The following is a 26,145-nucleotide window of genomic DNA, read 5'->3' as shown; positions in this document are numbered from 1 at the left end:
GCGCTTGCAGTGGCTTGGCTCCTAGCAGAGCATGGCACATGTCAGGGCCCTGGGAACCTTAGCCCAGACTCCCAGGGAGCTCTCCCCTAGGGCCTGGTGTCATAGACTGTTTGGCTTCAGTAACTGTGGACTCTGGGACTGTGTCCCCACCTGCTGGAGTTGTGGGGAGGACTGAGGGAGTGGGGCTCAGAGCCCACCATGGTCTGCTCTGTGCCGGCCATGTTGCTCCAGGGCCCATCCTGAAACAGGCTGTGGGCACTGCAGGGGCACTGTGCCCAGTGTCTCTCCCAGGCACACTTGCCCCTCCTGCCCATTAGGGGCTGGGGAGGCTGCCCGGGAGAGACGGGGCCCCCAGGGAACACAGACTTCTGTTCCAGGCTTGCGCCCTCCCCCGCTGGCTAGCTGTGTCTGGGAGACTCCTGGCATCCAGGCTGCCTCGGGGGCTTGGCTGGCCTTGGGTGCTCAGACATGGCCCTGTGGGGCCTGTAGTGAGGCCCCGTCCTTCACCCGCCCCCAGCCCATGCCAGCTCGCTCTCCGTCATCCTGCGGCCCCGCTCTGACTCAGTTGGCCCTGGAGCGTTGTGCTGCGTCTCAGTGTGCTCTGGCTCTAGCGGGTCAGCGGTGGGAGGCAGCAGCTCTTCTCCTGCTGATTGCCCTCTGCGTTATCTCGGGGTGATTCAGGGGTGGGGAGCCTGCGGAGAATGCACTCCTGGTGGCGTGAAGCCTGGCGGTGGCCACTTCCCTAGAATGCAGCAGAGGGTCTGCCTGCCCAAGCTGGGTGAGGACAGGGGTCCTCAAACGGATGTCCTGGAACCCTGAGCTGTGGTCTCCTACTGCCTCTGGGAGCTCACCAAGCTGGTGCTTGAGGGATGGTGGCAGTTGTCCTGAGGTGGCTTCCGTCTGTAGGGCCACATGGAGCTTGCAGCGGGGAGTGTCTTCCAAGATGGCTGCAAACACCACCCTCCCTGAGATCACCTTCCAGACAGGGCACCGGGAAAACATGAACTGCAGGGGCGTGGCGGCAGCATTCTGAAGCTGCCTGCTGTTGTGGGACCCCCATCTGGCTCTGAGCCGCTGGTGCTGCAGGTGAGCTTGGTTTCATCGTGTGTCTGTCTTTGCTATAGCCCCTGGGGACGTGGAGCAAACCTGGAGGGTTGTGTGCAGTGGGAGGTGTGGGGGCCAGGTGGTCCAGCCAGGGTCTGCCCACCAGAGTGCTGGTTGATGAGGGAATAGTGGCCAGCACTGCTGAAAGCAGGAGGAGGTAAAGCACCTCTTCCAGGAAGAAGAGGCCCAGTCTGGGGCGCCTCTGGGCAGGGCGTGTGGCAGATTGCCCCGTCACTAGCCCCTGACCCTGAGGGGCCCTGGACTATCAGGATGAGGGGGCTCAGGTTCTGTGTATGTGAAGGGCTAGGCTGGATGGCTCCAAGTCACCCAGGACAGGACTCTTGCTGAAATCAAAGGGCCATATATATATATTTTTTTGAGACAGGGTCTTGCTCTGTCACCAAGGCTGGAGTGCAGGGGCGCCATCTCACTGCAATCTCTGCCTCCCAGGCTCAAGTGATCCTCCCAGCTTAGCCTCCCAAGTATCTGGGACTACAGGTGTGCGCCACCACACCTGGCTAATTTTTGTATTTCTTTTTTTTGTAGAGACAGGGTCTCGCCATGTTGCCCAAGCTGGTCTCCAATTCCTGGGCTCAGGCGATCTGCTTAACTTGGCCTTCCAAAGTGCTAGGATTCCAGGCGTGAGCCACTGCACCCAGCCCAATATATCTGTGTGTGTGTGTGTGTGTGTGTGTGTTTTAAGACAGAGAGTCTTGCTCTCTTCCCTAGGCTGGAGTGTGCAGTGGCACAGTCTTGGCTCACTGCAACCTCCACCTCCTGGGTTCAAGAGATTCTCCCACCTCAGCCTCCCCAGTAGCTGGGATTACAGGCTCACGCCATCACGTCCGGCTAATTTTTATGTTTTTGGTAGAGATGGGGTTTCACCATGTTGGCCAAGCTCGTCTCGAACTCCTGACCTCAGGTAATCCTCTGGCCTTGGCCTCGCAAAGTGCTGGGATTACAGGCGTGAGCCACTGCGCCTGGCTTCCAATACATTTTTAATGAGGCAAAGGAAATAGGCCTGTAGTGAGGTCAGGGAGTCTTCTGTGCTGTGCGGTGCTGTGGCTCACAGGGTTGTGTGTGGCCCATGTAAAGGCCTGTAAGGAGCAGCATGACGTTTGCAGTGAGCCAGGCTCTGGTGAGGCCACGGGTCATCAGTTCTGTTTCGGGGTGAACTTGGATCCCGAGGGAAGGCTGACAGAGGACCAGGCGTCAGGGGGCTCAGCACTGGGCCACACGCTTACAGGGTGACCAGCAGCAGAGGGACCCCAGAGACACACCTGGGTGGACACACCCCTTCTAGTCTGACCCTTCCATAGAGGGCACTTTGTGGGGATCCCCTGAGCCCCCAGCAGGGAGAACTCCCATGGCAGCCGTGCCCACTGATGCTGGCTCTCCTTTCAATATGGGAGCCGCCTCTGTGGCCAGAGGCTGGGGCTGCATGGGTGGGATGGGGGGGTGGAGAACAGAAAAACCCTCCCTCCTGTTCCAGCACCCCTGAAAGATGCATGTGTGCTCAATTTACGTTCTTCCTGGGGACCCCTTCTGGGGGCCCCAGACTCTGAGAGCCCCAGGCAGGTGCACTGGTGGGGTCGGGGCTGAGTCCTGGCCTCACGGCTGTGGGGTGGTGAGAATGAAGTAAGGCGGTGCGGGGAGGCTGCTTGGATAGGGCTGGCCTCCCAGGAAGTCCTCCGTGCCTGTCCCACCTCCTGCCTGCCCCGGCGGGTGCCTCTGGAGGGTTGCAGGCGTGGCTTGTTTCTGGGCCCTTTGAAAACACAAGTAGCAGATGCCCCATGTGCAGGAGGCCCGGAGCTGCTCCAGCCTGGGCTTCCTGCCCTCACCCAGTCCTCCCGGCCTGCTGGGAGCTCCCCAGAGGCAGACATAGTGCTGGGGGCAGGGGCTGCCCAGTGGGGCACCAGGACTTGAGGAGCCCTCAAGACCTGGGAGGGGGTACCAGTGGGTGGAGTGTGGGGTCAGTCCCTTCAGACTTTTGAGGCTCCACCCACATATCACCACTTTCACAGCCTGGCTCTTGGTGTGCTCAGTAGCCCTGTGACCTCGGGCCAGTGCCACCACCCGTGCCTCTGCCCTGTGTCTCCAGCCTCCTTGCCTCGTCTCATTGGCAAGGCCTCTTGGGAGGAGCCAGGCTGCCCCTGGGGTGGCCGTGGTTTTCTTGTTGAGAACCCTCTGGGCTGGGCAGGGGCTGTGGCGGGGCCGGGCCTGCCCCTCCCAGGGTCTGTTTCACTGCCCCAGGCCAGCTGTTTGCAGCTGAGAGCCCTGTGGGCCGGGCGGGCCGTCTACCTGTGTGGCTGTGAGTGTGTGCGGGAAACTTGCTGCTATGAAGCCTGATCCCCTCTCTGGGTATACGGGCCAGAAACCCAGCCATGGAGGGTGCTGCTGGGCAGAGCACCAGCCAACGAGGCAGGGAGGGGGCAGCTCCTGGCCTAGCTCCTGGGCAGGGGTGGGCCCTGGTGGGCACCATGAGCTGCCTGTCATTGGGAAATCAGATGTTCTGTCCCATGGGGCAGAAGGACGCTGTGAGATTCAGCCCCACAGCCCTGTTAGCGGGGCAGTGCCGACCAGCTGGGATCTGGGGTGTCTCGAGGTGGACGCTCACAAAACGTGGAAAGGCCTAGAACCTTGTGGCAAATGGAAACGGCTCAGCCTGGGCTCTGCCTGAGGATTGGAGGATGCAAAGCTCGGCTCCAGCCAGAAGCTTACAAGGCTGGGTGATCTCGGGGTGTCTGGGTGGGCCCGGCTGAAACCAGCACCCTGCGGTACATCTCTGACCTGCACCCCGGTGCTTCCCAGCCGGTTCCCACTGCGTGGGCCTGGGAGGACGAAGCAGCACCAGGGCTGTGTGGGGGCGCAGGGTGGGCAGCTGGCCATCGGCTCCACCACCCCCAGGCTTTCCTGGTGGCCTCCAGCTGCCCCCTCACTGCATGCAGGGCTGGAGTGGCCCCGGAAGGGTGCTCTTACCTCCTCCCAAGTCGGGGTCCAGCAGGGGAGCCTGTCCCCAACCTGCCCTCTCCCGGGAGATGTCAGTCCCCTGCTGAAGAGCTCTCAGCCTCTTCTTTGTTCTGTTGAGGGGGAGACCCCACCTGCCTCTTTCTCATGGTGGCCCCTAGGCAGCATTTTCATGATGCTGGCCATGCATCCAGGGCTGGGGCTGCCCTGCAGAGCTCTGGGCACCCCCACTGCTCCTGCCTTCTGCCAGGGCCCCTCCTTGAGCCCCGAAGAAGCCCACCCAGTTCCATTGTGCCTTCGTGTGGGAAGGAGGTGGGTGGGGCGAGCAGTGCTGTTCCAGTCCTGCCAGGCCTGGGGGGCGGCCCTAGGCAGGCTGGGGGGTGGTTTGCATCTGTTGGGATGGCATGGGCCTGGCGCAGCTCCCCTGTGGCACCGTCGGGCTCAGAGGTGCTGGGCCGTGGCTTCCCACAGGGCAGGGCACCTCTGGGACTGTGGGGGTGTCCTGCGTCCCCTGCAGTGCAGCCTTTGGGCCCATGATGAGTCCTGTGCATGGATGGAGTGGTGGCCTTGGCTGCCCTGGGGTCCGGTCAGGCTATTGTCCCCAGGTGGCCTGACCGTGGGGCCTGCGGCTGTGAAAGGTGAGGCGGGCCGCTTGCCCTGTGCTACTGTGTGGGCCGCTGTGGCCCATGTGCACACACACAGCACGGCACGCTCGCCTGTCCTTCCCACGGGTGCCAGTGTGAGCACACGTGAACACTGGTCAGATCCTGCCTGCCGCTTGGGGCTTGCCTCCGGGCAGCCTGAGCCTCCGTTTCTGCAGCTGTGATGTGGGGTGCTCAGGCCTGGGGTAACGAGGAATGCGAGGCTTAGTCATTTTTAACCTTTGCGCTTTCAAGACACATGAGCTCATCTTACCGAAAGATGAGCTCCCAACCCCAGGTCCCACCCATTGCACTATGGTCTGGGGCCCTGAAGGCCAGGGCTGGCACTGGCCCCGGTGGTTCTCACCCACCCTTCCCTGTGTTGGCCCCGAAGGCTGGAGCCCCAGGGCATTGGCCAGGAGTCTAGTTAGGGGGAATGGAGCTGGTAGGGGGCCTGTCTGCAGCCTGCCTCCCCAACTCCTACCCTAACCCGAATGCTGGGCCACTGCCTGCCTGGCCTTGTGCCCCACTGCCCCCGGTCAGCCGTCAGCACACTCGCTGCTACCCCTCCCCTCCCCTCCTTCAGAGGCCGGTGAGTCACCTTCCTGGGGAGGCCGGCGTAGTGCTCGCTGCACCCTGGCCTGGCCTTAGCCCCCATAGGGTCCCTCGCTCACTGTGCACTGGGGAGGCATCACCGGGAGGCAGGCATTGCTGCTGGGGCTACACCCCATGCTTGGGGATGGAGGATCCAGAGGAGAGGGGATGGGCCTCCCTCAAAGGCAATGGGCTGCCTGCCTGGCTGGTGCCACCCCGGTCAAGGCCAGGGGAGCCTCTGTCCCTTGCCCCTGCGGCCCCCCCCGTTGGGTGGGCTGAGGACAGGGATTCCCTTGCTGCCTTCTCAGGGTCCCCAGTTGCACGTTTGTATGTGCCAGAGGGAGCACAAGCGGTCGAGCCAGTGTCCCTGAGACTGCGATTGTGGCTCCCACGCGCCATCTCCAGCCTTGGTGGGCCTGGCCCTGGTGCTGTGGCTGCCAAGACCAGCCCTGGAGGAGGCCCTCAGGGCACACCTGATGCCTGGCACCCACGACCTCCCCTCTGCGGCCTGCCCACTGTCCCGCAGTCACAGGAAAGGCCAGGAGTGGCCCAGAGGAGAGCGGCATGTGGCCGGGGAGTCCTGGCAGCCTGCGGTTTCTGTCTGAGCGGGACACGTCGTTTCTCTCAGGGGCTGCTGCTTTCTGTGGAGGGTGTTGCCAGGACTCTCTCCAAAGAGTCTTTCTTGGGCTATGCTCAGAGGAAGCAGAAGAGGATTCCTGAGAGAAGGCCGTGCCACATGGCGGAGCTGGGTCTCCGTGCCGCCCGGCAGCCAGTTGGCCCCAGATCTGTCCCACTGACCTTGGGATCCAGCCCCGCCCAGCCATGTGAAGGTCAGGGGCGGGCTGGGAGGGAAGGGCCTCGGGCTCCCTGGGTTAGGCTGAGGCCGTTTCCAGCCTGGACTGCCCAGTGGAATCACCTGGGTCCCCCTAGACAGGAGCCTGACTCTGCGCTAGGCCATCCTGGCCCTGGAGCTGCCTGCTGGCCCACAGCGCCAGCCCCTCCTGCAGCACCAGGGCCATGGTGCTCATGCAGAAGGGCTGGGGGCCCTGCGGACCAGGAGACCTGAGGCTGTGCTGAGTGGCCGCCTCTAGGTCCTGTACCCTGAGACATGGTGGCCAGGGCCTCGGGGCTTGGCCATGTCTCACTCAGAGCCTGGAGCTGCTGTCCTGGCCCCGAGCAGGTCTGTCCTCTGGGGGCTGCTCTTCCGCCCTCGAGTATCTGAGTGCTCCCAGTAACTGTGTGTGCAGGTGGGGCAGGGAGCACAGGTGGGCCTGGAGATTCGGGGAGGGAGCTCAGGTGTGGGGCAGGCAGGAGCGGGGGGTCAAAGCAGAGACAAGGTGAAGAGGCATTCTCAATCTGGCAGAGCTCCCAGCCCTGGGAAGGGCCCATCCCAGGTGCCTCTTATGGCCAGACTGGGAGCAGGTGAGCCGCAGGCCTGGGGTTCTGAACACACAGGCTGGGTGGGGCTGCAGGCCAGTGGGGAGAGCTTGGGGGACATTGTTCACAGAGCACGTGCCCTGGGCCCCAGTGCCCTTCTTTGTGAAGTGGGGACCGAGGCTGGGTGCACGCTTGGCCACACACACACCTGGCCAGGCCCAAGCCCAGCTGTCCTTCACTGCAGCCTGCATGCCCCGAGCCTACCCCACCTGCTTGGAGCGCGGCCTGGGGTACAGGCCCAACTTGGTCCGGTTTCCTCCTGCTCCTCTGCACCCCTGCCCAAGGCCTGTGTTCACCCTTTTTGGGAACCCCCTTAGCTGCCTGCTGCACTGTCTCCAGCCGTGGAGGGCAGGGAGGCCCCCTCCCTTCCCCTGCACCTGAGGCTGGGTAGAGCCGTGGGGAAGAGGGGAGGAAGCCCCACCCTCCATAATCTATAGCAACTGTCACGGAGCAAACTATTCCCATTTCATACAGACAGGTCAGGTGTCGGCGTGCGATCGATGGCTCGCGCACAATAATTACGGGAACTAGCAGCTTGTGTTGCTTGAGTGACTTTAAGAAGAGTAGGGTCTCAATCTTCCCTTTAATAGGGCTCTGACAGTCCGCGGCAGCGGCTTCGGTGGTGCTGCGTCTCCAGCTGACAGTGTTGTCATTAAACACCAGGTAGTGTGGAACAACAGAGAGCACGGATCCCACACGGGGGGACAGGGCGGCTGACAGCGGTCATTTGTCATCACTGAGCTGCCCAAACTCCTCAGACTGCACTGCGGATGGCTGCTTAGGGTGACTTATGGCCCTGTCGGGCTGCCGTTGTGATTTGATAATCCGTAAATGTTTGTCAAAGATGAATCCCCAGATCCCACGGGGCTGCGGCCCAGGGACGCGAGGCCAGGACGTGAAAGCTGAGGGGCCATCCTTTCATGTGGCTGGCCACGTGCTGCACCCACCTGGGGAGGTGCTGGGGCCCAGCCTCCCAGGCAGTCCTGGCAGGGCTCCCAGGAGGGGCCGGATGCACCTGCTGCTCCTGTCTCGGGGCTGGGGTCCTCTGCGGTCTCTGTTGTGGGGTGAGCATGTGCATGAGAGTGAGTGTGTGTGTGTGTGACTGCAAAGTTTCCTTTCGCCCTGACAAGGCTTTGAGGCAAGTTTTTCTGCCAATGTGGGATTCTGGCAGGGAGGGCCTAATGGGGGCAGCGAGCAGGTCTCTGCTCTCCACCCTGCTGAGCAGCCTCAGTGCGTGGGGCCAGAGGGTTCGAGGGTGCCCAGGAGGGCCCCAGCGGCCCCGTGGCCCTGCTCCTGGCCACCACCACGTACAGGGGCTCCTTCCCTCTGTCTGCAGCGTTTGAGGTCCTGGGAGCCATCACACACAAGAAAAGTGGAGTGATTTATTAGACTCATAAAAATTCATACTTTGTGGTTCCAGTCATCCCACATCTGAGGCTCGTTAGAGTGCGGTCCTGGCAGCTCCTGCCGCGCCAGCGTAGGGGCGGGGCACTCACCAGCCGCCCCCTGCCTCGGTTGCCATTGTGGCTCATTTAGAGAAATGGACGGGCCTGAAGCACACCCAGCCACGCAAGGGGAGGGCCGGCAGGGGCGGAGGGCCCAGCCATGTCAGCAGCACACTCCCTGCACCTGCAGGGCCTGAGCTGGAACCGGCAGGGCTGGCTAGATGCCAGGGTGCTGAGTGTGGGTAACCCCTGGGGCTGGCTTCAGGTGGGCAGTGAGTCTGTGCCAGCGCAGCCAGGGGTCTGCCCACAGAGATGGTGGTCCGGGTGCACAGGCGGAGGCGGCCGGTGTGTCCAGTCTCCATCCCTTCCAAAGGCACCCGCGAAGGCTCCTTGGCCCAGCCCCTGCCTGGCCCAGCTGTGCCATCTGTGGGCATCGTGGGCTGGTGTCTTCCTCTAGGCCTTGGCCACATTCCCACCTGTGGGCCGAGGGGCCGAGGTGCCCTCAGCTGATGTGGCTGGCATTGTGGGTTCTGTGTGGTGGCCAGGAGGGGCAGAGGTGCCTTCCTTCTCGTGATGGGGACGTTCTGCCTGAGCTGGCCAGAATCAGGCAGGAGCCCTACCCGAATCTTTCCCTCCAAACAGTGGAGGGGCCTGGGGGGCCCGTTCGTGGGGAGAGCCTGAGCCTCCCGTGGTGCCCACTTTGATTCCACTTTTCTGCACAACTGCAGGGTACCCACAGCCTGCCAGTGCCATCTGCAGGAAGCTGATGTCACTCATGACTGGCCCGGTTTGTGTGCTCATCGGTACTAATCACTGCAGCCCCTCGCTGCGCCCCAGGGGCCCTGCCGATGACCCGCCTGGCTGGCGTGATGGAGGGCCGAGGCGTTGCAGGCGGGGGAGTGTGTATGCGCCACAGGCTGGTTCCATCCTGCCCTGCTCGGTGTCTCGATGAGAAAAGCAGCTGGGAACTGCCCATGTGTGGTCGGGGAAGAGAAAAGCAGAGGCTGGGCTTCTGGATCGGGGAGCGAGGCGGGAGCCCCATGGCAGGCCTGGGCCCCAGGGACTGACCCTCATGTTTCTCGGAACCCAGCAGTAAGGACTGGTGAGTCCAGACGGTGGGTGCAAGCCATGGCAGGCTCCCTGAGCTCCCAGCGTTCACAGGAGGGGCGTGTGTCTGCAGGATGGTGGGGGCACTGGCTGGGCACAGGCCTTGTCCTGCAGGAGCAGACACCCAGGACCACAGCAGATGCGGCGGCCAGGCCTAGCCGCACATGGGCCCGACGGAGGGGACTGAGGAGGGCAGAGAGAAGAAACAGACAAAGAACCAAGGAGGCTTTCCTGTCCTGCCTCGGAGAGTGGCCTTGGAGCGTGGCCATGCAGCCCCTCACTGCACCAGGTGTCAGTAGAAACGAGGCTGTTGGTCCTGCAGATGGGTGCCCGCAGGGGCACGTCCAGGCGGTGAGCCCAGCTCCTGGGCTGGGCTGCATTTGAACTGCATGGCCTGGCTCTGCGTGAAACTCGAGGGCCTGAGGGGGCGCGAGAGCAGGGTACAGGTTTGTGGGGTGAGCAACCCGGCCCCATCCTGGCTGCTAGGGGCGAGAGCCACAGGATCGGGAATGACCATGCACGTGTGCTCACGCCTGTGTGCGTGCCCACCGCCCACCGTGTGCATGTCAGTCTCTGCGTGTGCTCCTGAGTGCACTTGTGTGTCCCGGCAGGATCATGTTTGCTGTGTGGTAACACCGAGTGGACGCTGGGAGGCAGGCCCTGGGTGGGCCAATGGCTCCAGGCCAGTTCCACTGTGGATGCTGCAGACACTGGGGAGACCAGGGCCCGAGCCAGGATGGGGCCTGCAGTGGCAGCCCGGGTGGGAGTGGTGGGGACACACGGCCTGAGGATCCTGGGAGAGAGGGCAGTCTCCTGTGGACCTCACGGTGGCACTTGAGGGCCAGAGACCTCCTGTTTGACCTCACTGTCCCCTGCACATGGTGGACCTTGGGGAAGCCGCTCCTGATGGCCCCTGGGGTCTGCCTACCCCTTCTTGGAGGCCAGAGCCCATGTCACCCCCAGTGTAGCTTTGGCCTCGCCACCTTCAGGACCTAGCGTGTGGAAGTGCCAGGGGTGAGCACCAGGCTACCAAGGTGGCGACTCTGTGCGGCCCCAGGGGACAACTCAGACTGGGCCGACTTCAGAAAGAGGCTGGTGGAGGGGCCCTTGCTGTGCAGGCCCTGGCGAGCTACACTGGTCAGGGGCCAAGCTGGATTTCAGCTGCTCCACAGCCCTTCACCTTGGCTGGGCCACCCTGTCCACCCCCACCAGCCTCAGCAAAGGCTGTGAGGAGCTGCCAGGCCCAGGTGCCTTCCAGGAGGTGCCTCGGACTAGGCCTGGCTGTGCAGGGAAGGGCATCTGTGCTCACAATGGGCAGAGCCTCCTGCCCCAGGAACAGCGAGAGCTGTTGCCTGAGCTGCCTTCAATGAGAGACAGTTCTGCGGACGCTGCCTCTGACTGGCTGCAGTAGCAGGCCCTGTGCCCCAAGCAGGCCCGGGGGTCTGCGCCCCGCTCAGACATACGTCATGGTCTGAAATGCAAGAGCCCAGGGCTCTCGGGAACATGGGCCACATGCTCTGTTGGAGTTTTCATGGCTGTTTCTCCAAGAGCGCCATCAGCCACTGTCAGGGACGCTGCCTGACGGGACTCCTTGTGCCTGAGAGTCTCCAGCGTGGGGCCTGGTGTTGGGTGTGCAGCAGCCTTGGTGGGGGCAGGATCACCGGCCAGCTGCAGGAGAGGAGATGGGGACTCTGGGCTCACCTGCCTTGTCGGCTGGTCTGGAACTTGCCTGCCTCGTTCCCTGGGGCTCCCCCTGCTCCCCTGCCATTGCCCCTCAGCAGTCTCCTAGCCAAGTTGGGAGGGGTGGGGGTGTGAGGGGCCTTTGAGCTGGACCTGCAGGGAAGGTGGGGCCTGCGCTTGGCAGGTGCTTCCTGAGGGCGGCATGGTCCCAGAGGCTGTGGAGCCAGCTGAGGCCGTGGGTGTGAGCATGGTGCCAGCCATGCAGCAGCACAGGGTGGGTCTGGCCCTGACTCCCAGTGCCCCCAGCTCTCCTCCCACGCCCCCCCACCCCGACTTCCCCACAGCGCCTGGGCACCCCCTGCCCAGGCTGTCCCCGCCTCTTGCAGCCCCCACTCCTCTAGCGCTGGGCCTATGCCCTGCTCTCTCCTCTCTCAGGAACCCCAGGCTCTGCTCCTTCCAGGCAGGCTCGGCTCTCCTGGAGGGGCACTTCCCGGGGTCCTGCTCGCTGCGTGTACCTCCCAGCGCCACTGAGCACTCTCAGTTGTAATCACAGCTCTAATTAGGCGATTAATCGTGGGAACTCTGCTCTGTGGGAGGAGACGTTGCCTCGTCCCTGGCGCCCTCTTGCGGCTGTGGGGCTGAAGGTGCAACCCCCTGAGCTTTGGGTTGGTCAGGCAGTGCCGGGGGAAGAGGCCCAGCCAGTGAGTGGGGCGGGGAGTGTGACTGGAGCTGCGTCCGGGGGCCGGGTGAACTCAGGTTTCTGGGGATGGCACAGGGCCTCCTGCCCTCTCTTTAGGCCGTGTCCTGCTTGCCTGTGGGACACTCACGGCCGTACTGGAAGGTGCCATCCCCAGTCTGTGCTGCTGCCCGGCCCCTCCTGCCTCGTGCTCAGGGCACCGGGGCCAGAGACCTGGGCTGGCACAGAGTTGGCACTGCCTCAGAAACTGCAAGAGGACTGGAAAGACACAGAAACGGGTCACAGACAACCAGGAAAAGTAGGTTCGCAGGCGTGCAAGCTGCCGTTAGTCAGAGAAGGGCATAGGCAGTGTGGAGATGGTGAGGTGCCAGGGCAGCTGTTGATAAAAAGCAGATCAGGCAATGTACAAAGAAGGTGGGATCGTCAGGAATTAGGGATGGGGGGCCTGACTGGCCGGAATGCCCTCAGCCCACAGCCATCCGTCACCCTGGGCAGCGCTGCAGTGGCCCCGGGGGCTGCACCTGGACTAGCCCCTTCCCTGCTCACTCTCCTTGCATGCAGGGTCTGGGCTGCCCCAGGCCTGTTCTGTGGGTCTGGCCCATCCTGGCCGCTCGCTGCTGTCACTTCTCCCGGGAACATGGTGTGGTGCAAGGTGTCTGTCGGGCAAGTCAACATCATCCCTTCGTGGGCCCCACACCGTCCTGTCTGCTGCTGTGGGGGTGGCTGTGGCCGATTCCAGCAAATTCCCTGCCAGTCTTTGGCCTCCTGCTCAGCTGTCCCCGCTCCCCAGCTGGGATAAAGCCTGTGGAGGCTTGGGGAAGGGGCTTCTAGAACCAGGGTACTTTCTTGGGCTGGCAGCCCAGCAGTGACAGTTTTGCTGTCTTTGCGCAGGGCCCATCTGCACCAGGGCCCGCTCTTGTGCCTGCTATTTCTGGAGGCCCTGGTGCTCCCATCTCTGTAGCCCACTGTGCATAAGGCCCAGGGGCTGGTAGATGCTGGCCTGGGGCACGGTCAGAGGCCTTCTGGGTCTCCACCTCAGTTGATGGGCGAGGCCCTCCCCGATGGAGCTGGTCCTGTTCCCATCAGCAGGCTGGGAGCTGGACAGATAGCTGGACAGCTCCCCAGGATACTCACCTTGGCCCTGGTGGGCTGGACAGTGAAGTGGTGGAGCAGCCTTCTCTCCTGCTTGGCAGCCTCAGACAGTTCTTTGCACAGAGTAGTAATTCTAGTTTCATCTTCTTATTCATTAACCAATTGTGAAATTAGCAACTCATTTTCTTCCTAGTTATTTCCCTTTGAAGTTCCATAAAAATCTGAACTCTCCCTCAACTCCTGCTCCACATAAAACAGAGCAAGGCTGCGACCCCCATCTGATCAGACCAGCCATCTGTGTTGGAATTGTCCGAGGACAGTGAGCCGGGTGGGCAGGGCCAGGCTCTGCAGGACTCCTGGACCCCTGATGGCCGGGCCCAGCCTCAGCGGCCGCCCTCCTGACGATGCGTCACTGGGCATGTGGTGCTTGGTACACAGCAGGGCTCTCGAGGTGCCTGAGGGCTGCCCCACCTGGTCCCCAGCCTGAGGGCATGGTGCCGTGTGCAAGAGCTCAAACCCTGCTGATGGATGGGCTCATATCCCATTCACATATGATGCCAGCAGTTTTTTTGTAGTTTGTCTTCCATTGCGGTAGTAAAGTTTTTAATTAGGAAAGCTAATGAGATCGATTAGTCATTAGAAGTGACCTCTTGATGGCAGGCAGAGAGGGCTGCGTGTGTGGGGCTGATAACGCGGGCCGGGGCATCGCCGGCAATAAAGGCGCAAGGGGTTTGATGTGCGCGGAGTGTGCCACGGGAATGCATCACGTGGAGAAAAAAAATTACAGCCCTGGGAGTCTGTAATGAAGGGAATTAAACCAACATCCTATCTAAATAACACGATTATCTACACAAACCCCAGCCAGCCAGGAGGGATGGGCGCCTGGGCCTGTGTCCTCAGGGAGGAGGGCAGAGGCCTGTTTCTGCCTGGGTCCTTCTCGGCTACAGAGCAGCGTCCTGCAGCCTCCCAAGCCTTGCCACCTGCCCACGCCATCGCTGCACACCCTGGGGAACAGGGCCAGGGAGGGACCCTTCCTTCCTGCAGCCTGACTTTCTGGGTCCATGTGCCATGCATGGTCTTAGGACCCCTTGCTCCTGCTAGCCGCTGGGGGCCCAGCTCAGAATTCATCTGCTACTACCCATCTGTCCGGCTGTGCCCTGCTCATCCTGGGTTGTCATGAGCTTGTCCGAGCTGCCCATCTGGGAATGACAGGGACTGCCCATGGTCTGCAGGGCCAGGCCGTGGGGGACACGACCCTGCTGTGGGGGTGGGTTGCAGGCTGGAGCCCAGCTTGGGCCCACACTAGCTGCCACCTTGTCACTGTGAGCCCCTTGAAGTGCCCCCACTCTGGTAGGGACTGTAGGAGAGGGGTCTATCTAGGTGACGTGCAGAATATACCTGCCCAGCCTGAGTGGGCTGTGACAAGAGGCTGGGGCTGCGTTATTACCGTGTGGTTTTCAGGAGTGACACTTGGGCACTAAGAAGTAACACGCAGTAAGGCAAAGAAGCCTGACCTGACTGCTGCCAGCGTTGCGCGGGAGTGTGATCATGGTGCCGCCGCCCGCCAGGCCCTGCCTGCCCCAAGCTGCCCCTCCTGGGCAGAAGTGTTCTAGAATGCAGAGTCCAGTCCTGTGTGCAGTCGGGGCTGGGACTTCCTAGAGGACTTGGCATGTGCTGGACCTGGGAGGGAGGGCGAGCTCTGGTCCCCAAGGTTAGAAGTGATTTTAGCCAAAGGGAGGCTGTGCATTTGGCGACGGGAATGGAGCTGGGCCAGGTCTGGGGGCTCCTGTACTTAGAATTTGGGGAAAGAGGTTGATGGGGAGGGGAACATGAATCCCCGGGGCCTGAGTGTGGCCCAGTGTCCCGAGTGTGGCCCAGTGTCCCTCCTGCCTTGCTTGGCCCCACCTGGCCTCTGAGCAGGACTGCACCCTAGCTTTGTCATGCCGTGGCTCCAAGGGGCCAGCATCGCCCCAGGCTCTGCGTCCCAGAGCAGCAGGCATTGGGCGGCCTGGGAGGCTTGTGGGAAGCCATGGTGGGAAGCAGGCTGCAGGCTGGCAAGTGGGTCATTTGGGCACTCTGGGGTTGGGGGTGGGCTGGTGGCAGCCCTGAGCCCTGGCCCCATGGCTGGCAGTGCTCCAGTGGGTGCCCTGACTGCCCAGGTGCCGAGGCTGGACCCCAGCTTGGCCCAGGTGGGGCAGGAGCAGCCGGGCAGCCCATGCTCTCCTCAGGCAGAAGCAAGGAGCCTGCAGCAGGGCTGGAAGGTGGCGAGGTCACCTCGGGGTTATTGATAACTTAAGGACTTCTTATGTTCTCCAGCGCTTAGTTGAAACAAGCTATTATTGATTTTTTTGCTGGTTTCTCCTTTTTTGTAAGACCTTGAAAATACAATCGGCAGACTCTCTGATGTAGACTCTGGGGGGCTCTGGGGAAGGCTTTGATGTCATGTTGGGGCCAAGTGTTCCTGACTTGCTCCCGTGCAGGCTGACAGGTGCCTGAGTAGAGGCTGCAGCTTGGGTGGTGCTGGGGGAACGCCTGAGGGAGGGGCTCTTTGCCGACATCTGGACAGGGCAGTGTGGGCAGGAGAGTGAGCGAGTCTGTGGAGAGATGGGCTAGAAGCTCGGCCTCAAGGAGGGGCCCTGGCTGCTCAAGGTCCGTTGCGTTTAGGGCTCTGGAAAAGAATTTGGGAAATGGTAACAGTTACTGGTCCTGCACCTCAAGGAGCAGGGTGCCTTGAGGGCTGTTTGGCTGTGGGGGCCAAGAGGGTGTGTCCTGGGCAGTCAGGGGTCCCGGGCACAGGGGAAGCTGGGCACTGACTGGAAGGAAGTGAGATCCCCTGGGCTGGGCTGGGTGGGGTCCTCCTGTGGGCGACCCTGAAGGGGGTGGAGGGGGGCGGGGGCCTCTTGCAGCAGCCCCTGAGCCTTGGGCTGCCAGGGGAGCTGTTGGGAAGGCGGGCCTGTGCCCACTGCTGGGTTAGCTTTAATGATCTGGGCAGTCAGAGCTGTACATGATGCAAGTTGGGCAATTAGATGCAACCCTCGAAGCTATGGGTAAATTGCCAGCTATCAGGTGGAAGGGAACTCGGGCAAAAGATTCCTGTTAATTGCATGAAACATTCAGCAAGAAAAAAGCCGTTGTGTCTATCACCCTGCAAAATGTTATGAAAACAGTGACTAAGTACATAAGTCTGTCTGGGCACAGCGGTGAGGAGGTGCCCCTTGAGGAGGTGAGTGCTCCAGCGCCCCTCCCCTGTGCAGGGCACAGGCCAGGAGCCTCCCAGCCCCGCCCCTCTGGCCTGGGTGGAGGTGGCCCATCTGCCTTCCTCACTGCTCTGCTGGAAGTCAGTCAGCCACCTCGAGTGCCCCTGTTGCGGATACTGTCTAGGGGACTCCAAGGCATCCCCGGCTGCCAGACCCCTGGCTTCTCCTGGTTTTCCTGTGGTGTGGGCATTCCCTTGTTTCTCCAGATGGCTGGAGGGTGTGCGGGGCTGGTGCCCGCCTCTCAGAGGCTGCACTGGCTAGCTCCTGAAGTGTCGGCTGCCAGGCGCCCTGGGGATGTGTGTGCCACATGGGTTGAGGGTTTTATCCATGGGGCGATGGAGGGTCTTCAGGCTCCGGCGGAGGCGGTGGGCAGAGCTGGCACTGTGTGTGGCCTCTCTGACCCTACCCTTGCCGGCCTTCCCTGACCCATGTCTGTGCCCTGGGTTTTCTCTACAGCGTCCAGCCTGCATGCCGTGCGGACTGCACCCACCAGCAAGGTGATCAAGACCCGCTACCGCATTGTCAAGAAGACGCCGGCCTCGCCTCTCAGCACCCCGCCCTTCCCCGTGTCTCTGCCCTCCTGGCGGGCCCGGCGGCTCTCACTATCCAGGTAGGAAGGCTTCCTGCAGGCTCCTGCAGGCCTGGGAACTGGGCTGTCTGGCCCTGCCCTGAGGGCTGCAGGGTAGAATCCAAGGGCAGGGGGAGCTGAGCGCATCCCAGAACTGCTTGGTGTTGGGCTCGTTGGCTGGGGACCAGCCTGATTTTTCTGTGTCTTTAGCAATTTCTGCACCAAATAGGAGGCCAGCTTGTGTTTACCACATACACATGAAGACAGACGGACACACATGCACACACATGCTCTGCTGTTCTCAGCAAGCCTATTAGCTGGTGAGGGCTCTGTGCCATGAAAGCTTCTGCTGCCCAGACGGTCAGGGCCCACGCCATGTGCTGTCTGAGCATCTCTCGGGGAGAAGCTTCTGGTGGGAGAGGCTGGGCCTTCGGTGGTCTGTCTGGAAGCTGTCAGTGTATGATTGTCAAGGCGGTGATGTGAGCTACTCCTTGCCCTGCTGCTGGCTGCCTGTCCGTGGTCTGGCCCCCACTCGCACTCTGACCTCGATGCAGGCTGGGAGGGCGGCTCTGTCGGCAGGGAACGGCTTTTGCCCTCCTGGGGCCGCTATCCCGGGAGGCTTTGCCACCTGCTCAGTCAAGGTTGCTCAGCCTCTGGGCCTCAGGAGGCCTGGCTCTAGGAGGTTGGCCCCTTCCTTTGCTGTGGTGGTGGTGCCCCATCTCCAGGTTGGGAGAGGGTGATAGCCCTGACAGGCAGATGGGAAGCAGGCAGTGGCAGACCCCTCCCTCTGTCTTCTGACCCTCCCCGAGGGAATCTGCTCCTGGGGGAGTGGCGTGGGCCAGAGATGGTGGGCAGGGCCTCAGGGCGAGCAGCCACGGTCCAGGGCGCGGCCACCCACCGGACCGTAGCTGCCTGGTGGTTCCCTGCTGCTAGCCAGAGGTTTCCAGGCCTGAGGCTAACCCCAGGGGATCCACCCACCAGTATGGGCAGCCCTACCCAGCTCTGGGGCCTCGTGGCAGGTCAGCCAGCTGGCGAGCCCACCAGGTGGTGTCCTGCTGCCTCCCGTATCACCAGGCCACACTCAGCTTGGCCCTGCTGCTGAGTTTTCTGGAGGCAATAGCTGGAGTATATTTTAAATTAATTTTACTGCACTTTTTGTAATATTTTTGTTTTAAATAGATTTATAAGCATCTCGGGGGCTATTTCTACAAATTTATGAAGATAATTTTTATTCTCTCGATAAGGTTAAATTTACACCTGCTATTTCCATATTAATTCACATTGCTAAGTGGATCTAATTTTCTTCCATTCTTCTATCTGGTGAGCATGGCCTTTCCTAATGCAATTTCCCCCACACTAAATCACTGTGATCGGGAGTCATGATCGAGCTAAATTAACTTAAATTAATTTACTTAATAAGAGCCCCGGATCATCGGGAATGAGGTTCAGATTTATGGATTCTCTGCTCCTGCTCCCCGTCCTGTGGTCGTCGTCAGCCCGACGTCGAGGGTCCACCTCTCCCAGGGATGTGGCTGGGGGCCAAGTGATGATTTTCCTCAGGGCGGACCCAGCAGGGCCTCTCCTTCTGGATTCTGAAGGCCAAGAAGGCCTCTGGTTTGGGTCCGGATGGTCTGGGTCCTGTAGCTGGGCCTGCCCAGGAGGGCCCTGATGGTGTTGTTGCACAGAAACAGGTGCCCATGCCCTGGGGCTGAGGAGGCCGGGAGGAGGAGGAGGTGGCAGCCGGCCCAGCGCCCAGGGCCTCCTGTCGGCGCCGTGTGGCTGAGAGCAGCGGGTCAGCTGAGAGGCTCCCTCCAAGTTTCCTGTCCTTCCAAAGTGAAGCCTGGCCAGCTGCCCTGCAGGGAGCGGCCGTGACTCTCTGAGTGCGCTGGTGTAGGGGCTGCACCACAGGCATGGGTGGGCAGGAGGTGGAGCAGGCATCGCCTTTGATGGATCAAGGGCCCCAGCACCAGAAGCCTGAATTCAGCCCACCCCTGGAGGCCCTGGCTGTGGTTGGTGGCCATGGGCTCCAGGCCTCATTGTCTTCTCCGTGTGTGAAGGCCAGGCTGAGCCTGCCCCAGGATGCACGTGTGGCTGAGGGGGTGTGTGAGGGGCCCTCCTCGCTTTCCTGACCGCCTCACCCCAGTCCTGTTCCACTCCTTGCCAGGCGCCTGGGACCCTTCGGGACACGAGCCCTGGGCTTATGGATAGGGTGTGGGAGTGGGGTGGGGAGGGTGCTGAGCTGAGGGGCACGACTCTTAGGAAGTCCTGGGAAGAATGGCCACCAGTGGGCTGGGCCTGCCTCGCCCAGGGTCACCTGCCACCTGCGTCCCAGCATGGTTGCCTGGCCTGCTGTTGCCTGTTTGCGTGTCTGGGCTCAGGGTTGTTGAGGCAGAAAGGGCGTCTGGGCCAGCGGCTGGTCTAGCCTGGCCCATGCGCCCTCTCTGGTGCTGCATCAGAGCCAGGGCTGCCTGCATGTGGCTGGACCCTCAGCCCTCCCTGGGCAGGCCCAGGCCACCATGGACTTAGGGCTGCCATGGAGGAAGAAGGCAGGCTGTCCTGCCAGTTGGCTGGCTGGAGCCTGAGACCAGAGCTCTCCTTGGGCCCCAGCTCCCTGTCCCATCCCTGGAGGGGCTGGCGGGCAAGCCCCAGCAGTCCTGGAAGCCACGGTGGTCAGAGTTGGCAGGGGCTGGTGGACACGGGGGAGGGGAGGGAGGCAGGGTGACTAGTGGCTGAGGGACAGCGCCGGTGTGGGATGCCCCCTGCCGACCCCTCACTGTGATTGGAGACCTGGTCACCCTGAGAGGAAGTCATCTAGGCCTCTTCCCCTCGGAGCCTTAGCATCTTGCTCTGTTGTTGAAGCAGATCCGCGAGTTCCGAGCACGGAGCCGGGCCTGCTGTCTGTGAAGCCGCCAGCTCCTGGGAGATGGACGAGGCCAACAGCACTGCTCTGGGAGGAGAGGGAGCCGCTGGCAGAGGCTCTGCGAAGGGATGGCAGTGGGGAGTACAGCGAGGCCCAGGGGGCTCTGAGTGTTGAGGGAAGGCCCTGGGGGTCTGTGTGTGAAGGCCAGGCTGACCCTGCCCCAGGATGCACACGAAGGTCCCAGGGCTGCTGCTGGGAGTGGCTGAGCATCTTGGGTAGGGTGTAGTTGGGGGCAGCGCAGTGCAGCGTGAACCTGACAGCCTGTCCCTGCCTGCTTGTACCATGCGAAATGAGTAGGGTCTCTAGGCTCGATTGTGGTGGGGTGTTCAGGACAGGGCCTGAGCTGGAACCCCAAAGACGGAGGAGGGGGCAGGACCTCTACCACCCATCCTGAGAGGAATGGAACCGGGCCCTGCCCAAGGTGGGGACAAGAAACAGTAACACAGGCTGCCGCAGTGAAGCTTGCACAGCTCTGCTGCTGACAACAGCCCTCACCTTGTCCTCTCTCTGTCCCTGTCCCTGGGACCTCCCCTGCCCTCTTTTCCCCTCCCCTCCCCTTGGCTGTGATGCTCATGGCGGGGACTGCACCGCCCTGAGGAGGCACGAGAAGGGGCCCCTCTCCTGGGCATGAGCCCCCAGGACCCCTCTGCAGTTCCTCTCAGCTTTCGGTTGGAGAGCCCCAGGCCCTGAGCTATTGGCCCTAGCTCTGCCCTGGGCACTGGGGAGGGCTCAGGGTGATTAGGCCTGTTCCCTCCTCTGGGAAGCTCTAGAAACTCCCCTTCCCTGCAGCCCGAGGGAAGGAGGGTAGGCAAGTGAGTGCCCGGCCTGAGTCTAGGCCTCTGCCCTGTCCCAGGGGGTGATTTGGCACACGCGCCCTCTCTCTCCCTCCTAATTTAAGTAGAAACTTACTGTCGGCCTGGTGGTCATGTTGGGCCCATGTGGAAGGCTGGAGGACAGCGTCAGGGCCCCTTGATGGCTGGGTTTGTAATAGGGGCTGGGGCCTCTCCTCCCTGTCAGCGGCTTTCTCTGGACCTGAACATGGAGGAGGCGGTGGGGAGACGGCTGGGTGCTGGAGGGGATGGTGGTGGAGACAGTTGGGTGCTGGAGGAGGTGGTGGTGGAGCCAGCTGGGTGCTGGAGGAGGTGGTCGGGAGATGGCTGGGTGCTGGAGGAGGTGGTGGGGAGCCGGCTGGGTGCTGGAGGAGGTGGTGGTGGAGCCGGCTGGGTGCTGGAGGAGGTGGTGGGGAGATGGCTGGGTGCTGGGGGAGGTGGTGGGGAGATGGCTGGGTGCTGGGGGAGGTGGTCGGGAGATGGCTGGGTGCTGGGGGAGGTGGTGGGGAGATGGCTGGGTGCTGGGGGAGGTGGTCGGGAGATGGCTGGGTGCTGGGGGAGGTGGTCGGGAGATGGCTGGGTGCTGGGGGAGGTGGTGGGGAGATGGCTGGGTGCTGGGGGAGGTGGTGGGGAGATGGCTGGGTGCTGGGGGAGGTGGTCGGGAGATGGCTGGGTGCTGGGGGAGGTGGTGGGGAGATGGCTGGGTGCTGGGGGAGGTGGTGGGGAGATGGCTGGGTGCTGGGGGAGGTGGTGGGGAGATGGCTGGGTGCTGGGGGAGGTGGTGGGGAGATGGCTGGGTGCTGGAGGAGGTGGTGGGGAGATGGCTGGGTGCTGGGGGAGGTGGTGGGGAGATGGCTGGGTGCTGGAGGAGGTGGTGGGGAGATGGCTGGGTGCTGGAGGAGGTGGTGGGGAGATGGCTGGGTGCTGGAGGAGGTGGTGGGGAGATGGCTGGGTGCTGGGGGAGCTGGTGGTGGAGCCGGCTGGGTGCTGGAGGAGGTGGTGGGGAGATGGCTGGGTGCTGGAGGAGGTGGTCGGGAGATGGCTGGGTGCTGGAGGAGGTGGTGGGGAGATGGCTGGGTGCTGGAGGAGGTGGTGGGGAGCCGGCTGGGTGCTGGAGGAGGTAGGTGGTCGGGAGATGGCTGGGTGCTGGAGGAGGTAGGTGGTTGGGAGATGGCTGGGTGCTGGAGGAGGTGGTGGTGGAGCCGACTGGGTGCTGGAGGAGGTGGTGGGGAGATGGCCGGGTGCTGGAGGAGGTGGTGGGGAGATGGCTGGGTGCTGGAGGAGGTGGTCTGGAGATGGCTGGGTGCTGGAGGAGGTGGTCTGGAGATGGCTGGGTGCTGGCCAGTGGCCTCAGGTTTGTGGCCGGCCAGTGCTCGTTGTTGTCAGATGGAAGGCAGAGGCTGCTGGGCAGTAGCTTCTGGGGCTTCTGTGTGCTGCCAGCCAGGGTCTCTGAGGATGGGCACACCATTGTGGCACGCGCCAGACATCGTGTGTGGAGACTGGGGTGGGGCAGAGGGTGGGAGGAGAAAAGGAGCAGTGCCTGTATGCCACGGGCAGAACGGGACTCCTGCCTCAACGGGTGGCATCCACGGTGCCACCTGTGCTCCCATCAGAGGCCGCGTTGCCCTGGCCTGCAGATGCCCGGCCATGTGGCTGCTTGGGGCGGGGCAACAGCTGACGGGGGCATGCTGGCGGTGTGCTGGCCATGTGCCACCTCTCCCCAGAAGCTGAGGCATGGGACTGGGTTGTTCTGCTGAGCGTGGTGCCTGTCGCATCTGCCAAATACACAGGACGGGGCTGTTGCTCTGGCTCGGGGACCCTGGGAGCTTACTGTACTGCTGCCTTACACATGCCTCGGCCATGCCACAGTGGTCCCTGAGAGCCGGCCTTGGCCAGCCCTCCCCCGGGCCCCAGGACTGCTGCCTTGAAGTGAAGCCTGTCCCAGAGGGCCTGGAGTGCAGGGGTGCGAGGCAGAAGGTCAGTGAAGGGTTTTGGAGGAGTCACCCTGAAGGCTGAGGCTCTGCTGAGGGGATTTAATTTTTTTGTTGTCCTGAGATTTGTGGATTTGCCGGTGCCCTCACCAGCTCCAGCAAGTTCATTAATCTGAACTGAAGCTGAAATGTGACTTATATCCCTAACTGCTTGTCACTTTTTTTCTCTTTCCAAATTCATTTGACATGAAAGTGCGAAATAAACAGAAGCTGCTGTGCTTAAGCAGATGAATCGGAGGCTTTTCCATCTGACTACAAATGGTCCTGTCACGAGGCCGCCTCTCGCTGGGCTGCCTTATTTTATTTTATTTTAGTTTGTGTCTGTGCGGTAAATCTTAAGTAATCTGTGCAGTTTTGACGAGAGTTAGGCCAGGATTTTGAAGGGCTCTGAAACGCTTCTCCAAAGTGGCGTCTCATTAAAGAGGAATTCAGCCTGGGGACGGGAGGGGTCCTCACCGCGATGCTGCGCTCCCCACGTGTGTCTCCTTAATGAGCAGGTGTGCCTGCACAGCCTCCTGGGACGCCAGCCGCCCTGCCCCACCTCCTGCCCGTCTTCTGGTTTGGGCACTGTCTTTGTCGGCTGGGGCCGTGTCACACAGTAGCACAGACTGGGGCTTCAGCATCAGAAGCTGACTTCTCACAGTCCTGGGCCGGACGTTTGAGACCAGGTTGCTGGGCAGACTTGGTGTCTGGCAGGGGCCTTCTTCCGGGTTTACAGACAACTGTCTTCCCACGCATCTTCGCATGGCCCAGAGAGAGGCAGGGAGAGCGTGGTGAGTGCGTGTGCACTCTGGGGTCTCTTATGAGGATGCTCGTCCCATCACGAGGGCCCCACCTCAGGACCATTTCACCTCCTCACCTCTGAAGGCCCTGCGTCCTCACGCCATCCCGCTGGGGTCAGGGCTTCAGCATCGGGTTTCGAGGGACACAAACATTCAGTCCACAGCAGAGTTCTCGCCATCTTCTGATGTGCCTCAAAGGGTGTGCCAGTCAGAGGACCGTGGGATGAATCCTAATGTAACACCCGCGCTCCGGGCCGGGCATGATGGCTCACACCTGTAGTCAGAGGACCGTGGGATGAATCTTTATGTAAAACCAGTGCCCCGTGGCCAGGCATGATGGCTCACACCCGTGATCAGAGGAACTTGGGATGAATCCTTATGTAAAACCAGCGCCCTGTGGCCAGGCATGGTGGCTCACACCCGTGATCAGAGGAACTTGGGATGAATCCTTATGTAAAACCAGCGCCCCGTGGCCAGGCATGATGGCTCACACCCGTGATCAGAGGAACTTGGGATGAATCCTTATGTAAAACCAGCTCCCCGTGGCCAGGCATGGTGGCTCACACTCATAATCCCAGCACTTTGGGAGGCCGAGGCAGGTGGACCGCTTGAGCTCTGGAGTTCAAGACCAGCTCGGGCAACATGGTGAGACCCCATGTCTACAAAAAGTACTAAAATTAGCTGGGTGTGATGGCTTGTGCCTGTGGGTTCAACTACTTGGGAGGCTGAGGAGGCAGGAGGATCACTTGAACCCAGGAGGTTGAGGCCGCAGTGAGCCATGATCATGCCACTGTACTCCAGTCTGGGCGACAGAGCAAGACCCTGTCTCAAAAACAAAAATGAAAAACCCCAGCACTCCATCATGGCCCAACTCTGAGTGCCCTGGTGTTGAATGTCTCCTCCAAAACTTACGTTGACATCTAACAGACATGGCTGGGTGCAGTGGCTCACCCCTGTAATCCCAGAACTTTGGGAGGCCGAGGTAGGCGGATCACTTGAGGTCAGGAGTACAAGACCAGCCTGGCCAACATGGTGAAACCCTGTCTCTACTTAAAAAAAAAAAAAAAAAAAAAAAAAGGTCGGGCATGGTAGCAGGCACTTGTAATCTCAGTTACTTGGGAGGCTGAGGCCGGAGAACCGCTTGAACCCAGAGGCAGAGGTTGCAGTGAGCGAAGATGGTGCCACTGCACTCCAGCATGGGCAACAGAGTGAGATAGTCTCAAAAAAAAAAAAAAAATAGACATTGTGACGTGGTGGTGTGGGGAGGTGGGGTCTGTGAGAGGTGATTGGCTGTGAGGCTTCCACCCCTGTGGATGGGTCAGTGCTGTGTGGTGGGAGGGGCCCCTGATCAGAAAGGCAGGGTGTGGCATGATTGCCTCTCAATCTCAGGCACCTGCTTGCCTTCTGCCATAAGAAAACCCTCACCAGGTGCCGGCACCATGCTCTTGGATCTCTCAGCCTCCAGAACTGTGGGCCAAAGACGCTTGTTTTCTGTATAAATGACGCAGGCTGTGGTATTCTGTTATAGCAGCAGAAAATGGACTTAGACTCCAGGGCTTGCTCTGCATCTGGTGAGAGCCAGAGACGCCCTGCCCGCCCCATCCTGGCAGTGTGCAGATGCTCTGCTCAGCCAGCCCCAGGCCCAGGACCCTGTTACAGGCTGGCATGGGGAGGTTCTAGACACCAAAGGGGTGTCAGTGTGTAGGGTCAGTTGTTGAGTGCCCGGCACTGGATGGGTGGGGCTCCCCCCACCCACAGATACCTGGGCAGCAGGCAGCTCCAGAGTTTGAGGGGGCAGGCTCTGCCCACAGTGCTGTCCTTCTGTGGGGGGCGGTCAGAAAGCAAGCAGACAACAGAAGCAGATAGTTCTGTGGGTGGCTGCTGCCGGATGTGCTGAGGCCCACCCAGGATGGATCTGTGGGGGGCTCAGAGAAGGCCCCTTTGAGGGCAGGGGCCTGTGGGGGGTTGAGAGGCCAGCATGGCCATACCACAAAGGGTTTGGAGTGTCTGCAGAGAGGATAGGGGCTGAGGGGTGGTGTCGAAGGTGGGATTTGCAGCCCGGCCGCTGCACTGGTGGGGGGCCAGGGGTTATCAGGGCAGGGCCAGCCCCGGGTGAGGAGCAGACCAGCTGAGAGGCGGCACTGCTGCGGGCCTCCTGGGCTGTGAGGGCCGGTGTGGCTCCAGGGCACGTTTCCAGGGTGTTTACTGCCTTCCTGCTACCTCCCCTCTGACATGGAGCCTGGGGAGCTTGGGCCTTTGCCAAGAGTGCTGAAGCCCTGTGTCTGCCCGTGTCTAGCCTGGCCCGTTCCCCAGGGCCTCCGTGGAGGATGGAGGTATCCTATCTGTATCCTTGCTGCCCGGTGCTGGCTCTACTGTGAGCAGCTCACGCAAAGAGCCTGGAGAGGCCCTGAATGCTGGAGAGGGCATTCAAGGGCGGCCCTGAATGCTGTGAAAATGCTGAAGAATAATGGCATTGTCGCTTCTGGTTTTGGTTAATGGAGTTGCTGAGTTTCGACTGATTTTGTTAAAAGCAAGTGTTGGTTTCGTGGGAGGAGAGATGCACCCACTGTGTTCGCACTGAACACCGGCTGGGCGCAGGTCTAGGTGCCCACTCAGGACAGAGGGGCAAGACCCAGGGCCAGAGCACAGAGGGGGCGGGGAGCCCTGGGGCCTGGCTGCTGGGCGGGAGGGGCTGGGAGCCCTTGCCACTGCTTTCCCGGCTCCCACCATGCTCTGGCCCTGGGTGTTGATGCCCTGCATGGCATCCTCAACCTCCAGGCCCTCTCATCCCTCTGTCCAGAGAACCCAGGACATGCGGTTCTCTTCCTCCTGGGCTTCCCTGATGGCCAGGAGTGAGCCTCTGCTCCCAGGCGCTTCCCTCTACTCCCGGGCGCTTCCCTCTGCTCCCAGGCTTCCCTCACAGCCAGGAGCCTCTGCTGAGTCCTTCAGTGTTTGCAACCTTGGGCTGGGCAGTGGTCCTGGCCAGCAAAGGGCCTGGAAATGCGGCTTGCTTGGTTTCGGCAGCTCTCCGCC

At 61.6% G+C, this 26,145-nt stretch overlaps 1 protein-coding gene across 3 annotated transcripts in view; it reads left to right on the top strand.

The window, feature by feature from the left end:
* ZC3H3 (zinc finger CCCH-type containing 3) overlaps positions 1-26,145 on the top strand; it is a 115,250-nt gene that overhangs the window by 29,483 nt on the left and 59,622 nt on the right. For all 3 annotated transcript variants that reach the window (XM_063816627.1, XM_063816628.1, XM_519998.9), the window contains one exon: positions 16,478-16,631. In XM_063816627.1, coding sequence (XP_063672697.1) covers positions 16,478-16,631 — 154 coding nt within the window. The remainder of the gene's footprint in view (positions 1-16,477; positions 16,632-26,145) is intronic.

This window comes from Pan troglodytes, chromosome 7, assembly GCF_028858775.2.
Source record: "Pan troglodytes isolate AG18354 chromosome 7, NHGRI_mPanTro3-v2.0_pri, whole genome shotgun sequence".
NCBI lineage: Eukaryota > Metazoa > Chordata > Mammalia > Primates > Hominidae > Pan > Pan troglodytes.
The sequence above is the reverse complement of the archived record's forward strand: the minus strand, read 5'-3'. Positions and strand labels throughout refer to the sequence as shown.